The 20860-nt window shown below is 36.1% G+C and overlaps 1 protein-coding gene across 2 annotated transcripts in view; it reads left to right on the forward strand.

Annotated features, from left to right (window-relative positions):
• Positions 1-20860, forward strand: part of ARL13B (ARF like GTPase 13B) — a 53002-nt gene that overhangs the window by 20188 nt on the left and 11954 nt on the right. For both annotated transcript variants that reach the window (XM_072621668.1, XM_072621667.1), the window contains exons 4-8: positions 677-782; positions 2134-2336; positions 5316-5454; positions 7420-7636; positions 18161-18277. In XM_072621668.1, coding sequence (XP_072477769.1) covers positions 677-782; positions 2134-2336; positions 5316-5454; positions 7420-7636; positions 18161-18277 — 782 coding nt within the window. The remainder of the gene's footprint in view (positions 1-676; positions 783-2133; positions 2337-5315; positions 5455-7419; positions 7637-18160; positions 18278-20860) is intronic.

A 20860-nucleotide genomic window follows, 5' to 3' on the forward strand; every position in this document is an offset into this window, starting at 1 on the left:
TTGAATCCCTGGGGTATGGGAGTTGGTGCCTCTTGCCCCAAATCTTCAGATCTCCCTTCTAGCCTGGAACCAAAACCAAACCTCCAATGTCCTGTAAGTGCTCACAGCCACGGGCTTTTAGCCCCACTGCTTCTAATGATTCCTTCTTACCCCAGCTTCTCTTTGCAAGCACTTCTGGGTCTGGTGTTCCTTGTCAGCAGAGGTGCCATCAGTCTTTCCTAGCTGAGACACCCAACTCCCCCACTGTCCAGGGGATAAAAGTTCCTATTTCTAGGACTGAGACAGCCCCCCAAACCAACTAATCCCAGGGCTTGCTGGTGGTTGTTAATGTGGATCCTCCCGGAAGGTATTTACTTTTTATTGGGACCAAACCTCTTCTTGGGATTTTTCTTGTGACCTCAAATCGTCCAGGAAAACGTTGATTGTGCCCTCGTTCTTAGTTTTACCCATACTTCATCCATCCTAAGGTTCTGTTTTATCTCTTTTGTGGGGGAAATCTGGAAAGCTTGGAATTCTCTGACCTACACCATCATCTCAGAATTTTCCTGGAATTTTCTAAAATTCATAGTTAGTGGATAAAAACTTAGTATATCCTAAGATGTTTTTGAATGGCTTGATTTTTTAATTACTTGTTTATGAGCTTGTTATAAAACCACCTCTTATTTTTGTTTTCCAGGTTAGCAAATAAACAAGACAAAAAAGGGGCTTTAGCAGAAACAGACTTAATTGACTGTTTATCTCTAGAAAAACTTGTCAACGAGAAAAAATGTCTATGCCATATAGTAAGTTTCTCCATCCCTCGTTCTATCTTTGCTGATTATTTTTATAAATAGCTTTTTTTTAATGAAAAATGCTAGTCTCTTCAGATAAAAGTCATTATATAGGCACAATAATTTGACAAGTGATGTTTTCTCTGACTCTACACTGCTTTGTGTTGATAAATGCTATAACATTTATTTTCAGTTAAATTAACTTTTGCAAACTGTCACATCAGTATTATAAATCTTTTAAAAAAAAATTTAGGTTTTCACTAGTGTAGACTAACTTTGATATAGACTGGGAAAAATTTTGTGAATATACTTGCAGCTCTGTCATCAGTCAATCCATGCTGGTAGAAAAGTTTCCTTTCATCAAGATCTCTATATCAATGAAATCACAGTCGTAAAAAAAATGTTGACTAAAAATAAACTCTATCCAAACATCTATCTTTCTATCTGTCTGTCTCTATGTAGTGTTATATATCACGTAATTGGATCCAGTAATTAAGCTTCATATTACAAAATGAATTGAGGATTTCAGGCAATTTTGACAAGAGTTTCCCTCTTGCCTTGAGATATTCCCAGATACTGTCTCTGACACCGGATTGATATGTAGGCCAAGCTCTTATGAGGTTGCCAGTACCAGTAGCAGAGAGAGAGGGAGAGAGAGTGAGTGTGTGTGTGTGTGTGTGTGTGTGTGTGTGTGTGTGTGTGTGTACATGCTAGTACAGCTTAGTTCGTTTTTTGAAATTACAAGTAAATATAAGTAGAAGTTATAATATTTTTCCCCACTTTCAGTAGATTGACATGTCTAACTTTAAAGATCTAGATCCCTGATCCACTGTAATATTTGTTGTTGTAAATAGCATATGAAAGTTGTCAAAATACCCAGTGTTTCAAAATAATCTAAATATCGTCCAAAATCTTGTGAAACTTTTAAAACTACAATAAGACTTTTTACCTTCTGGGGTTTCAGTTTGCTGTGTGCAGACAGATTAGTGATGATGATAACAGTAATAATAGCTGACATATACATTGTGCTTTAACATTTACAAAGTATATTACTTACATTTGATTAACCTGATATAGTAGGTAAGTGCTGGACTGAGAATCAGGAATCCTGCCTGCGTGATCATGAACAAATCCCTTAGCCTTTCTGGCCTTCAGTTTCCTTCTCTACAAAATTAGCAGTTTGGACTTAAGTTGATGGTCCTGTAAACAGTACTTTTTGTGAGTTAAGTGTAAAGATGAGTTCTTTTTCTTTTTTATTGTATACTTGTGAAGTTATTTTGAGAAAGTTATCTTAATATGGGTGAAAGCCTTATATTCTGTGTTTAGGTAATGTTCATTAAACAGTTGTTTACCATGTTTTTAGGAACGTTGTTCAGCAGTCTTGGGCTTTGGGAAGAAAATGGACAAGTCCATAAAAAATGGTCTCTGGTGGTTGCTGTGTAGCATTGCAAAAGACTTTGATGCCTTAAATGATCGCGTTGAAAAAGACACAATTGCTCAACACCTTTTTCAGGAAAAAGAGAAAATGGAACGAGCTGAGCGAGTGAATAAACTACGAAGAGAAAGGTACTAACTAAAGTATATGGCCAAACACATCACGTATCTCATGTCAAAAATGCCAAAATAGTGGGAGTAATTTATATTTGTTGTTTTTATCTATTCAGTTTCCTCTTTCTGTATGAAGGAAGCCATTGGGTAAGAATTTGTTACTTCTGTAGATCTTTCGCAGCTGCAAGTTTGGATGATATATTTGTAAAACTCCCTGTAATATTACAGAATTAATCATTATTATACAAATATTATGTGGTCAGCAAATTTACACAAAAAACAATATTTTTTGCTTTATGAGCCTTCATCCTCAGAGTTTTATAATTTTATCTATCCTTGTCACTTGGAGAAAAAGTGGATTTTCAAAGGACTTGTTAAGACTGAAGTCTGTTTATTTGCTTTTCTGTTGTGGAAGGGTAAGAAAAGTTGCATTCTTCAAAAAAAAAATATTGCCTGAATCAAAACATTCAAGGTTTAAGTTATTAAATGCTGGGTTAAAAATTAATCATGTCTTTTTATTCTTAAATAATGCACCAATATAAGCATTAGGTGAAATTTAAAATATGAATAAAAATTCATACAGTATTACAGTATGTGTCTCTGTCTCTTGATGTCAAGGGAAGTAGGAAGAGGCAGTTGTTCTCTCCTTACTTGTTAAATAGTAATCTTTTACAAGAAGGTGGCACATAAGTTGCATGGATCTGAAAAGCCATAGTAGACATTATGATAGGATGGGGCTACTAGGTTATGATTCTCCTAGGCCTTGGCCAGAAACCAGGAAAAGATGAGTTTTGACCATAGGGAAACAGCTCCGTGTTTTTCACAGTCTTATGTTAATACTGTTCTCTAGAGATAAATTTTACTTTAAGCCACATATAGATTTGATCCTTAGGGAGAAATATTTGTAGAGTGTCGATTTTTTAATTTTCCTTTTCCTAAGTACGTCAGGAATGAAGCAATGTCCTTATTTGTCTTCAGGGAGAATTAGGTTTACTAGCCTTATTGATAATTGATAAATAACACAATCACAAGGATATTAGTTTCCATAGAAATCTTGGATTATTTTGGCTCTAATCAAGCTGTTTTGTATATTCTAATTTTTAAACCTTGAATGTTGTATTGTTTTAAAAGTATAAAACAACTGTAATACATATAGATTAAACTTGGACAGGTTCTATCAAAAAGTACATATATTGCTGAGATTCTTTGAATGTCTTCTTTTTCCTGTTGTACACAAAGCGAGCATTTTGATGAGTGATTTTTATGAAAAAAATTAGTAATTTTTTCAAAGTATTTTTATTCTTTCTTTCCAAAAATCTACAGGTACTTGGTAGGCAGCTTTCCCTGTAACCTTCCTCTTTTTTTTTCTTTTCTGCTTCCCCATGCAGACCCAACCATACTTGTGTTCCAAGGCCCCTTCTGGTGAGCAGAGCCTCTGTAATTAACAATACGTAGGTGTGACTTCGTGAGTGATACAGAAACTTCATTTCCTACCATTTAGTCTCATTGATCTAGTTGCTCATTTCCAGTATATTTGGAAAACAAAATACTATTTTTAATATTATGGTCGTAGATATACTTGATTATAATTTTGAAATGAATACTAAATGAACAACTTGAGAAATGAGGCCAAATTAAGGTGAAGCATGAAAGATTATATTACATTAGTCATGTTTCATCATTATATATTTAAGCATTAAAAGTTTTCAGCTATGACCCTTAGTTTCATTATTTTTTTATGATTCCGGGGCTAACTAACTTTTTTTTTAAAGGCAAGGCAGTTAGGGTTAAGTGATTGCCCAGGGTCACACAGCTAGTAAGTGTTAGATCTCTGAGGTCTGATCTGAACTCAGGTCCTCCTGACTCCAGGAGGAGTCCCTGTGCCACCTAGCTACCTCTTAATAAACTTTTAAATGTTCTTTATAATATTTCAGACTGTTTTGTTTCAGGAAATGTTAATTACCTTTCATATATGGTATTATTTGCTATGTATCACAAACACAGTCAACACACCTTTGAGAGCTAGTTTTATTTACATGACATAAAGCAAATTTTTAATAGGCCTTTATGCTATTGTTCCAGAATACAACTATTATGCAGTCATTTAAACACGAATTCTAATGATGTATCTTTTTCTACTTGTTTTTCTCTCTTTTAAACATGTGAGCAAATTCTATCTATAGCTCTTCATGGTCAGTTTTTACATAAATATATTCAAGAAAAAGACAGGAAATAGAGGTCAAAAGAATAATTACCTAGTATGTCATACTATATATGTCAAACATGAGTTATGTCATAGAGAAGGTAAAAGATTTTTGGGAAAAAGTTCTTTGTGTCTTGCACACCACTGCTAATGCAGAATTTTTTTTTTTAATTTGAGGAAATTGGTAAACAAATTATTGTCAGTTGGAATAAACAGTAATTTTTTAAAACCTTCATGAGGTTGGAAGTCAGTTTTACTTAAGGTAAAGAAAAAATCGATCCATAAACAAGCATTTGTTAAAAACGTATTGTTGGCTAGGTTTTGTAGGTGCTGGAACAGAAAGACAAAATCCAAACAATCCCTCAAATTCTCAAGGAACTTGCATTCTATTGATGGAAACAGCATGTGGGCATTTATGTAGATACTTGTTATACACAAAGTAATTTTAGCAGGGTACTAGGAATTAGGGAAACCAGAAAATGCCTCATGAGTTTAGATGTGAAGAAAACCTGGGATTCTAAGGGGTGGAGGTAAGAAGAATGTGTTTTACTCCTGGGGACCAGCCTATTCAAGGGTAGGGAAAGAGAAAAGTAATCATGGACCGAGGCTACCACAGGGTTTAGTTAGGCTAAAGTTTGAAGTCCTGAAAAATGACCAAAGATCATTTACACGTAATATTTATTTTGAATTATTTGCATTTAAAAAATTAAGTTATTTGCAAGTTACTTAATATAAATTGAGACTTTTGAATAAAACTTTTTTTTTTTTTTTTTTTTTGCTGCTTCATCTAACAGAGAACAAAAGGAGAAAGAGCAGGTGGAGAGAGAACATGCTACAGAGCACCCTGAACATGACAGAAGTAATGATTCTGATTGGGATTCTGATCAAGTTGTCCTCAACCCTTTTCAGCCCATCAGTGTAGTAGTTCGAGAGGTATGTGTGATGATAAATGCAGTTTTTGTTTTTAAGCCACAGTTCATAAGAAAGTATGTAGAAAAACATTGAAGGAAAGCCAGAGAAATAGTTACCAAGAGACACCCAATGGGTCTGATGGATGAATAACCAATATGATTTTCTCCCCCGGTGTAGAGATAGTGTGGTGAAAGTGAATAGATAGCTAGTCTCAAAGCCAGGGAGACATATTCTTGTCTCTGACATATAGTGACTGTGTGACTCTGGGCAAGTCCCTTAACTTGTAAGTATTCAGGCAACTCTGAATGATTCTGAATTGCAGAGAAGGTGCTGCCCTGCTTTAGTAGAAGAAGTTCCTTGCTCAGTGGAAGATCTTTATACAAGTTCTGAACCTATCCCTCTCTCTGTGAATGTGAAAAGCACAGGGGTCAGAGATGAGAATGAACTGATGCAAAATGAGGGTATGAATAAAAGAATATAAACTGCTGTCATTGTTTCTTACATTTCAGAATTGTTGTTCTTGTTAGGACATTTATTCTTAAATGTTATGTCTCTTCTTTCCCTACGTCTTGCTGCTGTTATCTCATTGTGCTAATATGTCAATGCATTTTAGGATTTATAAATTGTTTTCTGACCATATTCTAAGTCCAATGTAAAGTATTGTAAAATACCATAAACACTCATGTGTCTCAATATTAGTTGCCTAAGATTTTTACTGAAATTAATTTATAGATTGAATTCTTAGTTGAGTGTGTGCATGTGTCCATGTGTCCATGCCTATGTGACATCTCCTAGGATTGAGAGCTTACCTGATCTTTTGCATATCTCAACAACTCCTTAATCTTGGCAGCTTCTGGGCTTATATTCTATTCCCTGGTGGACTACCTATATAACCAAGTTGTTGCTTCTGCTTATGCATATTGTCTTCTGAAATCCTCCTCATTGCTTCCTTACAGTTTCCCATTGGGCAGCAGGTAATGATTGATTTCATCCCACTAGCTGCTGTTGCTGAGATGGGAAGGCAGTTTACAGAAGAACATATTACCACTACTTAGTTTTCATAATATCAATATGTTGGTTCTTCAGATACCAGAGAGTTTCCTATATTTTCTAGTGCTTTAGTTCCATTTTCTTTAATGGTATTCCTGTTTGCAGGGATGAGTACAATAAAGTAGCTTCAGTAACATGAGTTATCATGTCTGATTTTTATTAAATACATTCTTTTTTTGTTCATTTGAAAACATTGTATAAAAGGAAACATTGAAACATTTTATACTTTGATACACACATTTATTTTGTGTGAGGAGCTTGTAAGTAATGACCTTTGTATACTATGGTAAATGTTTTTATAAGCAGTATTTCAGTAAATTGCCCATACAGAGTAGACGGTACCGTGATACATCCCATAAAGCTTGCTACATCTCACAGTATACAGAAGAGAAACATTACTGTAGAACATGGTGAACTAGGCTTCATGCTAAAAATCCCAAATGAGTATTGATATGATGAAATTACACATTGTATGTTTATAAAAACACTTAGTTGATCAGGCCTGGACAACCTGTAACCAGGCCTGTAGTAGATCATACATTAAAATGGGAAAATATGTGCACCTTTTTTTTTAGGTTATAAAACCTCAAAATTCTCTTTATGTGCATTGAAGTAGTTCTGTTTTATTTTTATGATGTGTGACTTTTTCTTCCTAAAAGTTTGTTTAAAAAAAATCTATCCAACAGCTAATGTTCTTTCTAAACTGTTGTAATGAAAAAAAAAACAACTCGATTTTATTTTCACTTTCTTGGGTTATATTGTAGCAATGTGAATTTTTTTTTTTTGCTTTCTTATTTCTTGAAATATATTAACGTTTTTAAAAGATTCCAATTTTACCTTTTTTCTCAATGGTTATTTTAAGACTTAATGCTTTAGATTTTGAAACTACATCAAACACATTTTGATAGTAAAGATGCTATGCTTTATTTTTGTTAGAGTGAAAAAAAAAGGCAGAGGATGGATAATGATACAAACAGAATTCTTCTGAAACATAGGACAGAACAGGAGCAAGTTGATACGCAGAGCTGTATCAGCAGCAGCAGCCAAAAAAGCACTGATTATGAATTCGTAAACCCTCATAAGACGGTGGCATTAACACAATTTGAAGACAAGGAAACTGAAACAGAACAGTCCTCTGAATGCTATGAGTCAGGTGATAACTTATTTACTTGTTTGTTTGTTTTTGATCTTTTTATTGGCTTACTCTTTTTTCCCCTCTTAGTAACATTACAGACTGCATTTCAAAAGTATTCTTACAATTAGGTTCACTCCAAGTTGCTCAACAATGCCTAGCTGAAAGTGAACCAGCCATTTTTTCCTCCTGTGTGATGCTAAAATGACGAGCTGCCTTTTTTGTTTTCTTTTTTTAGTTGGTTGTTGATTTGTCTAATATTATAAATCAGTTGTTCAGATGTCATAGAGAAACAGTTCCTCTTCTGGTTAATAATATATCTCTGTAATATTTAAGATCTGCATGAGTAAATTATCAATGCTTCATTAGCTCATACCATTAATCAAGTGATGGATGTTTGTTAAGCAACTGCTATGTGAAAGACACTGTGCTAGATGTTGGGGGATACAAAAACTGAAATGAAAATGACTCTTGTTAAATATAGTTTGCGTTATATCTTGGGAAATACACAAGTGTATACAAAGTAAATGCAAAGTAATTTGGAAAGGACCAGACAAGTGAGAAAAGCCACAACAGAGAACAGGGAAGGTTTTCACATTGAAGCTGTGGCTTTAGCTGAGCTCTGAAGAAAACTAGGGATTTTAAGAGGCAGAGAAAAATAAAGAGGCTGTTCTAGCCACAGAAGTCAGCCTGTACAAAGGCATAGAGATTTGAAAGGGATTGTCATGTGTCAAACATTAAGAACTAACTAGACTTTAGAGTGTGTGAAGGCAACTCAATAAGTCCCTGATACTTAGATTGGGGGTGGGTTGTAATAAATATACCATGTAAAGACATGGTATATTTTATCACAGCAGTAATTGGAAACCTTTGGAGTTTATTAAGTGGGTGATTTTGGCAGCTATATGGAGGATGAATTGGAAAGAGGGAGACAAGTTAGAGACACTTATTGCTTTTGCAATAGTCCAAGCAGAAGTTAGCGCCAGGACTAGAGTGTGAGTAGAGAGAGGAGGACATGTAAAAGAGATATAGTAGGGGTAGAACTTTAATGTTTGTTAAGTAGTTGAATGTGTAGGACATGGGCTAGTAAGGACTCAGGAATGACACTGAGGTTGCAAGCCCAACTGATTGTGGTTCACGTGATAGGAATAGATAAGTGACTTTTGAAAGGTGAGTTCAGTTTTGAGCATGATGAGAGAGAGGTGACATAGAGTAGAGAGATTTATCAAGCCTTTGGCCAATACAATTTTTTTTCTTTTTCTTTCCCTCCTTTTTTTTATTACATTAATTTATATTTATGGAATAAAGCAAGCATTTCCATAACATAGTGTTTATATACGTATGTATGTATATGTATATGTCCATATGACCTTTATAGTTAATCTGGGTTAGGGTTAGATTAGAATACTCCAAATAACTCACTCCAGTCATTTTTAAAACAGCATTGCTGCTGTTAACTGTGCGAAATGTTGTCTTGGTTCTGTTCAGTTTTCTCTTCATGATTTTCTGCAAGTTTTTTCATGTTTTTCTAAGATTGTTGAGCTCAACATTTTTTTTGTAAATAGTATTTTTTTCCAGTTATATGTAATAATACTTTTCAGCATTTGTTTTTTATAAGATTTTGAGTTCTACCCTTCCAAAAGATGGCAAACAATCTGATATAGGCTATACTTGTGCAGTCATGTAAACATATTTCCACATTAGTCATGTTGTGAAAGAAGAAAATGGAACAAAAGGAAAATGCCAAAAAAAAAACCCAAAAATGAAAGTAGTCTTCGATATGCATTCTGACCCCATGGTTCTTTCTCTGGATATGGATAGTGTTTTCCATTATGAGTCTTGGAATTTTCTTGGATCTCTGTATTGCTGAGTAGAGCTAAGTCAGTCATAGTTGATCATTACTCAAAGTTGCTGTTACTGTATATCATGTTTTCCTGGTTCTGCTTACTTCCCTGAGCTTCAGTTCATGTAACTCCAGATTTTTCTGAAGTCTACCCACTCAATTTCCAATTCTTTGTCCCCTTTAAAGCGCTGCTATTAATATTTTTATACATATGTATCCTTTTTTCTTTTTTTAAAATCTCTTTAGTGATACAGACCTTGTAGTGGTATTGCTAGGTCAAAGGGTATGCATGGTTTTATAGCCCTTTGGGCATAGTTCCAAATTGCTTTACAGAATGGTTGAGTCAGTTCACAACTCCACCAACAATACATTAGTGTTCCAATTTTCCCACATTTTCTCCACCATTTATTTCCTTTTCTTTCATATTAGCCAGTCTGATAGAGATGAGCTGGTACATCAGAGTTGTTTTAATTTGCATTTCTCTCATCAGTAGTGATATAGATCATTTCTTTCATATGGCTCTACCTAACTTTAATTTTCTTCATCTGAAAATTTCTGTTTATATCCTTTGACCATTTATCAAATGTGAGTTGGAGTTTTTTCCCCCTCTAGTGGCTATAGATAGCTTTGATTACTTCATCTGAAAACTGTTCATCTCTTGATTATTTTTCATTTGGGGAATGGATCATATTTTTATAAATTTGACTCAGTTCTCTGTATGTTACAGAAATGAGGCTTTTATCAGAGAAACTTGCTTCAAAATTTTTCACAGTTACTATGGCTAATTGTATTTCCCTCCATCCTATCCCCTCTTACTCCTTATATTCTCCTTTCTCCCTGGCCCTCCTCAAAAGTGTTTTGTGTCTGACTAGCCCCTCCCCAATCTGCCCTCCCTTCTGTCACCATCCCCCATTCTCCCCTTTATCTCCTTCCCCTCCTACTTTCCTGTAGGGGAAGATTGATTTCTATACCCAGTTGAAGGTGTATGTTATTCCCTCTTTGAGCCAGTTTTGATGACAGTAAAGTTCACTCACTCCCCCTCACCTCCACCTTCTTCCCCTTTAGTGTAAAAGCTTTTTTTGGCCTCTTTTTATGTAAGATAATTTACCCTATTCTGCTTCTTCCATCCTTTTTCTCCTAGTATTTTCCTTTTCCCTCTTAATTTTATTTTTTAGACATCATCCCTTCATGTTCAGCTCACATCTGTATCCACTCCTAAGTACCCTATTAATGAGAATGGTCTTATGAGTTACAAATATCATCTTCCCATGTAGGGATGTAAGCAATTTAATAAGTTCCTTATGATTTTCCTTTCCTATGTATCTTTTTATGCTTCTCTTGAGTCTTATATATGAAAATCAAATTTTCTATTTAGCTCTGGTCTTTTCACCAAGAACACTTGAAAGTCCTCTGTTTCATTGAATGTCTGTTTTTTCCCCCTGAAGGATTATACTCAGTTTTGGTGGGTAGGTGGTTCTTTGTTGTAATTCTAGCTCCTTTGCCCTCCGAAATATCATATTCCAAGCCCTCTGATCCTTTAATGTAGAAGCTGCTAAATCCTGTGTTATCCTGACTGTTGCTCTACCGTACTTGAATTGTTTCTTTCTTGATGCTTGCAATATTTTCTCCTTGACCTGGGAACTCTGCAGTTTGGATATAATATTCCTGGGAGTTTTTTTTTTCTTCCCTTTGGGGATCTCTTTCCTGAGGTGATCAGTGGATTCTTTTATTTTCTATTTTACCATCTGCTTCTAAGATATCAGGGCGGTTTTCCTTGATAATTTCTTGAAAGATAATATATATATGTATATTTTTTTGATCACAGCTTTCTGGTAGTCCAATACTTTTTAAATCATCGCTCCTGAATCTCTTTTCCAGGTCAGTTCTTTTTCCAATGAAATATTTCACATTTTCTTCTATTTTTCATTCTTTTGGTTTTGTTTTTATCATTTCTTGATTTCTCATTAAGTCATTAGCTTCCGTTTGCTCCATTCTAACTTTTAAGGAATTATTTTCTTCAGTGTGGTTTTGGACCTCCTTTTCCATTTGGCCACTTTTACTTTGTAAGGCATTTTTCTCATTGGCTTTTTGCCCCTCTTTAGTGTTTGGCATAGTGTTTTTAAGGTTTTTTGTCTTCAGTATTTTTCATGTTCTTTATCAAGTTGTTGACTCATTTTTCATGATTTTTCTTGCATCACTCTCATTTCTCTTTCCAGTTTTTCCTCTAACTCTCTTTCTTGATTTTCCAAAAACTTGTTGAACTCTTACATGGCCTGAGAAAAATTCATATTTTTCTTGGAGGCTTTGAACGTAAGAACTTTGATTTTGTTATCTTCTTCCGAGTATGTGTTTGGATTTTTCTTGTCACCATTGTGACACTTTTCCCATTGTTTGTTCATTTTTCCAGCCCGTTACTTGACTTTTTTCCTGTTTGTTAAGGTAATGCTCTGCTTCCAGGGTGGAAACTGCACTGTCCAAAGCTTCCTGGGTTTTGAGCAGCTGTTTTCAGAGATCCTTCTAGGAACCTGTAAGTTTTCAGTTCTTCTAAGGTGGTGTGATCAAGGAGAGGTTTTTATTACTCTCCTGGCCTTGCTGTGGTCACAAGCATTCTTTTCTGCCCTGGAACTGTGAGGGGCTCCCCTTTCCACTGCTGCAGCAAACTCTGCTATGCCTCACCCTGGGACTACCACCCAGGACTGTGACCCAGGTCCAGGTATGGGCAGAGCAACAGAATCATGCCTCAGTGCTAGCAAAAAGTCCCTTGAAATCTCCTTCTGACCAGTTGTTGGACTCCTTTACTGTCTGTTGGCTGAGAGCTCTGGAAGCAGCACCTGACACTGCGACTGCTACTGGTTTGTTTTGACTGTGGCTATGCTGATGCCACCTGGGCTTGACTCTCATCCAGCTGTGAAAACCCATTCCCGCTTACCTTCTTAGCTGTCTTTGCCATCTGTGGGCTGAGATAACTGGAAAATGCTACTGCTGCCACTGATTCAGTCACTCCACGGCCTGTTCCAGGTTTGCTGGGATTCAGTCTGTGCTGGTATGGCCTCTGATGGACCGTACTCTTCTCTCACCCTGGTGCAACAGACCTTTCCTGCTGACCTTCCAAGTCATCTTAGGCTGGGAATTTGTTTCACTCCAGTTTTTTGTGGGTTCTGCTGCTCTAGAATTTGTTTATTTACCTCCTTCACCTCTTTCTTGTTTATTTTGAGGTTAGATTTATCAAGTTCAGAGAGGGGGAGGTTGAGGGTCCCCCACTAGCATAGTTTTGCTGTCAGTTTCTTCCTTCAACTCCCCTAACCTCTCCTCTAAGAATTTGGATGCTATACCATTTGGAGCATACCTGTTTAGTAATGATATTGCTTCATTGTCTGTGGTACCTTTTAGCAGGATATAGTTTCCTTTCTTATCTCTTTTGATTAGATCTATCTGCTTTTGCTTTGTCTGAGATTAGGATTGCTACTCCTGCTTTTCTTACATCAGCTGAAGCACAATATATTCTGCTCCAACCTTTGACCTTTATCCTGTGTGTATCCCCCTGTTTCAAATGTGTTTCTTGTTAACATCATATTGTTGGATTATGGCTTTTAATCCATTCTGCTAACTGTCTCTGTTTTATGGGAGAGTTCATTCCATTCACATTCTGTTATGATTACAATCTGTGTATTTCCCTCTATCCTCTTTCCCACCGTTTGTGCTTTTAGCTCTCCCATTTCCCTTCCCCTCCTCAATAGTTTTGACTTTCACTAGCTCCTCCTGAAGCCTTCCCTTCCTTCTTTTAGCCCCCCTCCCTTTTACTCCTCTTTCCCCTTATTGCTTCTTCCCTCCCTTTTAGTTTCCTTTCCCTTTCTTCCCCCTTCCCCACCTACTGCCTAAAAGAGCTGGTTAGGATTATCTACTTAACTTTATTGTTCCCTCCTTGAAACAAATCAGATGAGAGTACCTCTCAAACAATGCTCATCTCCCTCCCCTCTTTCCCTCTACTATAATTTTGTACTTCTTCCTCTGATGTAATTTACCATTTTCTGCTTCCTCCTTTTCACACCTCCTGTTACAATCCCTTCACATACTTAAAATATTTTTAACATGACATCATTTACTTTATACCCATTCCATCTATGTATATCCCTTTTATACCTCATAATAGATGCACAATTCTCAAGATTAAGAGGTATCATCTTCCCTTATATGGAAGTAAACAGTTTGCCCAAATTGAGTAACAGGTTTTTTTTTCCCCCGTTTACCTTTTATGATTCTCTTGATACCTGCATTTGAAGATCGAATTGTCTATTAAGTTCTGACCTTTTTGTCAGGAAGGTCTGGAAATCCCTTACTTCGTTGAATGACTTTCTCCTTGCCTGAAATGTTATGGTGAACTTTACTGGGTAGTTTATCCTTGGTTATAGTCCCAACTCCTTTGCCTTAAGGAATATTAGATTCCAATTCTTTTGGTCTTTTAATATAGAAGCTGCAAGGTCCTGTGTGATCCTGACTGTAGCTCCTTGATATTTGAATGGTTTCTTTCTGGCTGCCTGTAGTATTTTCTCTTTCCCTTGATAGTTCTGGAATTTGGCAACGATATTTCTTGGGGTTTTGAGTTTGGGATCTCTTTCGGGAGGGGAACGGTGGATTCTTTCGATGACTATTTTGCCCTCTGAGTCTAGGACTTCTGGGCAGTTTTCCTTGATGATTTCCTGGAAGATATTGCCCAGACTCTTTTTTTCATCATGGCTTTCTGGCAGGCCAATAATTCTTAAGTTTCCTCTCCTGGATCTATTTTCCAAGTCAGTTGTTTTTCCAATTAGATATTTTACATTTTCTTCTGTCTTTTCATTCTTTAGATTTTGTTTGACTGATACTTGCTGTCTCGTTGAGTCATTAGTTTCTACTTGTCCAATTCTAATCTTTATCAAATTGTTTAGGTTTTGTGTTTCCTTTTCCATTTGACCAACTGTTCCTTTTAGGGAGTTATTTCTCCAGTTAATTTTTGTACTTCCTTTTCCATTTGTTCAATTTTCCTTTTCAAAGAGATGTTCTCATCAGTGAATTCTTTTTTTATAATTTTAAAATCATTGGCCAGTTTTTCTTCTATTTCCTTCTTCAGCTGTTTCAGGAGAGCTGTTTGTGCATGCGAGCAGTTCATAGTCCCTTCTGAAGTTTCAGTTGGAAGTACAGTCTCAGTACTGACCTCTTTGGTATTTGTTTTGGTCCTTATCCCCATAGAAAGATACTATGGTTTTTTTGTGCTTATTTTGCTTTTTTTTATTCATGATGGTGATTGTGTGTTGTGGCTTCTGGTTCTTTCAGTTACATACTGCAGAACTTGGTGAGCTGATGTGTGAGAAAGCTAAGAGTAGGTTTTTGTTTTGTGTTTCCTGGATCATCCCCGGGGTTAGCTTGTTAAGTGTGGGGGAGGAGTGGTCTGGCCATGGGAGATCTCCTCAGCTGAAATGGGGCAAAGGCAGGCTCAGGGGATGGTGATCCCAGCTGCCCTATTGTCTTCCCGTTTCCCCTGGAGTGCTGAGGCATGCCTAGATGCTAGTGCGAGTTTCCACCCCTCCTGGGGCTCCTCTCCTGGCGCTGAGGCTTGCCTGGGTCCTAGTGCTGAGGCTTGCCTGGGTCCTAGTGTGAGTTTTCTCTGCCCTGGGTCCTCTGTCCTTCCAGTTTGCCTCCGCCACAGTAGGAGGAATCCCTCTTAGCTATTTTCCTAGCCTCGGGTGTTATGAGACTATTTGCCCCCTCCGCTGATCCAGGATTTTTCTGGGGAAATATTTTATGGTTCTTTTATGGTCATCAAGTGGGGAGGAGAGAGCATTTACTGATCATTTCGCCATCTTGGCTCCCAGAAGTTCAAGTAGGTGACTTACCAATGTTTAACATGCGGGCTGAAAAGTCTCAGGAGCTGCTGCGCTGATATCTGGCGCTCAGGGGCTGCCACTCCTTGACCTCTGCTGGTCTCCTACCCTCCGGTGCCGCTCCTCTGGTTCCACCTGATGCTCTCAGGTTTCCCGGGGCCCTTCTGCTCAGCTGTGCATGCACTGTGCATTCACCCCCCACGGAATAGATCTTTTCCGTGGACCTTCCAGTCTGTCCTGGCCTCCAAATCTGCCACGGTCTGTTTCCCACTGGATTCGGCACCTCCAAAATTTGGTCAGATTCTCCTTTCAGAGGTATCTGAGGGAATTTCTCCAAGAGCTTAGGTGAGTTGTTGCTCTCACTCCACCATCTTGGCTCCGCCCCTCTAGAATTTGTTTAGAGTAATTTTTAAAGGTTTTTGGAGGAGAGTTCAAGAAAGTCACTGCCTTTATTCCTCTATCTTGTGTCGGCTGGCCAGTTCTACTTTTAAAGGAGATGTTTTCTTCAGGGGATTTTTTTTCCTTTTTCTCAGTTTTATTTTTTAAGGAATTGTTTTCTACAGCGAATTTTTGTGCTTCCTTTTCCAATCTGCCAATTTTTTTTAATAATTCTCTTGCATAATTCATGTCTTTCCTCAATTCTTCTTCTGTTAATTGGTTTTTAAATCCTTTTTGAGGTCTTCTGAGAGGTATTTTTGGTCTTGAGACCATTTCATATTCCCCTTTGAGGCTTCACATGTAGGCATTTTGATATTGTTGTCTCATCTGAGTTTGTGTTTTGATTGTTTACTTACTATTTGTCTGAAGGGGTTATTACTCGGCTCATATTGTTTCATGGGTATTCAGTCACAGAAACTCCTAAAAGACATCTACCAAAAGAGGGTGTTTATTGTCTATATTAGTGGAAAGATGAATGAATGAAATTCATTCACCAATGAAATTCATAATTCCCCAAATACTGATGTGAATTTAAAATCAAGGCATCCATATCACAACATATGTGAATGGCATTTTTTTAATCACCTGAGCTAAACAAATGGGTAATAATAGTATAGTAAGACCACAAATGGTTAAGCATGTTCCTGATTTTCTAAAACAGGATAAGAAATCAGTTCTGTGCTATAGCCAATGATCTTGACACCTAGAAAAGAATCTCAAATGAATCATCAAAATGTAGTAGTTTGTGTCCACTTCGAGAAGATAATATCACTTGGAGCCAGTGTAAATCCATTAAGAAGAAGTAATTGCCACTAACTTCATTTCATTTTTTGCCAGTTACTGTATTGGTACGTTTGATACATCAGGAATTCCCACAAACGTTGTATGCCTGGATTTTAGCAAGGCTGTTTTGACATTATCCCTCATAATATCCTCTTGGAGACAGAAGGATGTGGACTTTGATGATAGTGTCCAATTATGCAAAATCAGAACTAAGTCAAATTATCTAAACCAAAGATATTAATGTAGAGTAATACAAGCATGGAAGATTGTCTTCGGTCACGATTGCCTCAGTACTCTGCCTTTGGCCTTTTCAGTTTACTGTTTCTTTTAATGATTTAAAGACTTAGGTGGAATGCTTAATCCCATTTGTAGATAACATGATGCTAATATGAAAAAACTGAGATCTACTTCATTGTAATCTCCATGAAGTAGCAAGTCTGGGGAAATCTAATAAGATGAGCCTGGAAAGTCTTGTAATTGAATTCAATAAACTCTACAAGTACAAGATAGCATTGTAAGAAGTTCAAGAGTTTGGGAAGGGTTTTTTTTGCTTGTTCTGTTAAACACTTTGGGATTTGGGTATGAGTCAGTAGTGTGTTATCACCACCATAAAAAGTTAAGAATGTTTTAGGATTCATTTCAGTTTTGCTTACCATTTTTGTTTCATAAGATTGGATTTCCCTTCTTACCAGGCTAGAAGCACAGGAACTATTTACAGGTTGGATCCTCCTGCTGATCAGCACAGTAGTTTTGACCTATTTTTTCTAACTTGCAATCTGGGAACACACCCCTGTTCCCAAGGGCTCACCATATTAATTCTGAAGAGTGTGGACACCTGATTGGCATACCCCACTACAACTCAGAACTCCCAAACTCAAGAGTTCAAACAGCCTCAGCTGTCCCCTATCTGTTCCTACTCCCTTATTTAAATAGAACTATGGGAGTATACTACCTTATTCTAAATACTGTCACTAGGAAGGCTGCCAGGAGAGTGAGAAGTGGTAAAATCTTATCACACAAGAACCTGTTGAATGAACTGTGGTTGTTTAGCTTTTAGGTAAGAGAAGATTTTAGGAAGATTTTTCAGATATAAGATTTTTAGGAAGAATTGTGGGATCTCTTTCTTCAGAAGTTTGAAGGTTGTTATATAGAAGAGATATTAAGACTTGTTATGCTTAACCTGAGAAGACATTAGGATAAATGGATGGGAGTTACTAATGGATTGGAACTGCCAGTGAGGGTGGTAGATTTGTGATTGGTATCTTCTACCATCATGGCAATATGTGGCTTAGTGATCTACTATATCCAGATTTTAAATTCATCACCCAGTAGCCAACTCTTCAGCACTGAATCTTTACAGACTTTGCAAGGTAAGCTTCAAAGCCAGAAAACCTGTTGCCAGGCTTGTCCTTAAAACGTTCCTAGCTTGGTAGGACCTAGTACAACTTCAATTTTGTTTTCATGGCTTACAAGGCCACTTCTGTCTGCTGACAGAAAAAATAGCATAGAGGATGAGTATCAGTAGTGATGGCTTAAAAAAAAAATTATTACTTATTTCATATAATGTTACAATTCTTACAATGAGTCAATCAACATATTCTTAACTTTTTGTATGCCTTATAGATCACAGTAGGAAGAAAAATAAGAAATTCAAGTTCAAAAGAAGTTACCGGGTAGCACCACTTAATACAGGAAACTCTGATCCAAAGACTGTAACATCACCCAAATGGCCTCTCCCTGGTGAGTAATCAGAAAAAAAAAAAATTTTTTTCCAAAACATTTTTGAACACTTTTTCAGTTTTAAGTTACAGAGTTTTCACATTTTCCAAAAAAAATGCCAATCATGGTAACCTTAGTGTACAATTCTCATAGTGAAAATAGGAAGTGTGTTTTGGTCTCAAGTTCTCTTTTAAAGATCTGAGCACAGAATGGTGAATTTTCAAATTGAGAACCCTTAGAATACAATTTTTCACATCTGTAGACTTCCTTGTATAATTTTGATATATTGCATAATATTTTTAAAGCCACTACTTAAAGTACCTGATCCTTAATTTATAGTATTACTTTCACTTAAAATGACTGAACTTGAGATGTACATTTCCTTTTAGATTTTTCTTAGTAATCACTAAATCTGAAAGCCATTATTATTAATTAATATTGTGCTGAATTTTTTTCTCTTTGTTCTGTGTGAATAAAATTTGATATATAAATAATGAACTTCACTGCCTTTAATTAAAAATGTAACTTGGAAAACATTTAAAACAGATATAACGATCTCTAGAATTATCATTCATTATTTTTTATTTGGCTTGTAACGCACAGGGGAATTCCTTGTGAAACAAGGATACTCTGAGCAGACCCACAACTTGACAGTACTGTGATATTTTTGAATGTTTTTGTTTTCCTTCAGTTGGCTGGGAAACCCCCAGTTACTAGACTTTCAAAACTTGAACCTCTTGATGAAACACATCAAAATAGTAATGTAACAAGATCATTATTTGATGTCTCATCTATATTCCCTCCCTCCATTTTTACACAAATATTTTGTTTTTGAAAACGTGTTTTCTTTTCCTCTGATGTCAAAAAATATTTTATTTCATTTTTCTTCTCTTAAGTACGTTGGTATCTGTATAGTTTTATTTGACATGCTTAATGTGTAGTTGTAAAAATATTCCAGCTACCACTTGACCATCATAATTATTCCAATAATGCTGGAAAAGAAAAAGAAGATCTTTTAAGTCCCTAAAATTTTAAAGGATCTTATATAATGGTATGAAAGAATCTTAAGTTTGTGAAGGAATCTTTGTTAAATAACTGCCACATAAATCTTCTCTCAAGGCTCTTGAATACAAAATATTAAGATAAAGTTCTAGTCAAAAGAAGTTTGAGGAATTAAGGATTAAACTCTGGAGGTTTAAAATAGGATTTTCTTATAAACACTACTTATTTTTTATGTAGTATTTTTCTTATAAACACTACCTATGCCCCATATATGTAGCTGAGTGGATATGAAGTTGTAGAATTCCTTAATTTGATACATGTTGAACTTTGTGAATCAGGTAAGGACATAAATTAAGATATTATTTTGTGTGAAATTATCTTAAACCTGAAGACTTGCTAGGTGGTAATCAGGGAATGACTCTACACTTCGTATAGTATGAAATTTAGAAAAGAGAATGTTATAGATATAGAATGATTAGTGATGAGGAATAGATGTGTAAATTCTATTTATCGAAAGAAATTCACTCAGACATTTTTCCAAGTTAAAGAAAGGCATTTATTGGGATGATGCACTCAAGAAGGGCAGAGCCCCAAGGATCTCTACTACACTTGAGAGTCAGAGCATAGGTTACTTCCCTTAGGGAGGCAGAGTCGACGCTGCTTCCTGTAGGAGACAGTGGTGATTGACCTCCTTAGAGATCTGGTTTAAATACAGTTTTATGGAATGTGGGTGGGGGGATGGGGGAGGTGTCTGATAAAACTCAAAGTTTTAGGAACAAATATTGAGAATTGTTTTTGCGTGCAACTGGGAAATAAGAAATCCAGATAATGGGGGATAGAAATCTGTCTTGCCCTACAGGAAAAGAGATGAGATGGGGATAAGGGAAGGGAGGGTTGTGATAGAAGGGAGAGCAGATTGAGGGGGAGGGGGTAATCAGAATGCATGGTGTCTTGGGATGGGGGAGGGGAGAGATGGGGAGAAAATTTGGAGCTCAAAATCTTATGCAAGTGAATGTTGAAAACTGAAATAAATAAAACCTTCAAAAAACCCCCTCAAATTTAACAATACACACTGGAAATTAAAAGATACACTATAGTGTGTTTAAAACCTAAATAAAAAAAATAAAATAAAACCTAAATGTCTCAAATAATGCTATGTCTTCATGTTCCCTTAAAATAATAACAAAATCTTCAGAAGTAAAAGATTTTGATTTCACTATCTGATTATGTGATGCAAATTTATCATATATTATATCTTGAAATAAAAATATTACTATTTTTGAATTGCTGCAGTACCTGTAGTTCTGCTTTATTCGGAAATACCAGACAAATTCTAAAACTGAAATACTGGATTCATTTAATTTGTGTTTTCACTAGAGAAACAAATTTAAATGTCCTTAAGATGGCTACTCTAAATCAAGGTGTGAAGACAAAGGTTGACACTTAAAAAAACAAATATTTCTAATTCTTTAATTTATACCCGTGCTTCTGAAAAAAATTTTGAAAGGCCAAGCAATTGGTAATCTGTTTGAGATGGCTGGAATGGCAAGAAAATTCCCTACTTTTAAGATTTTTTTTGCATATTTTTATATCATTTCAAAT

This window comes from Notamacropus eugenii, chromosome 6 (assembly GCF_028372415.1).
Source record: "Notamacropus eugenii isolate mMacEug1 chromosome 6, mMacEug1.pri_v2, whole genome shotgun sequence".
Taxonomy (NCBI): domain Eukaryota; kingdom Metazoa; phylum Chordata; class Mammalia; order Diprotodontia; family Macropodidae; genus Notamacropus; species Notamacropus eugenii.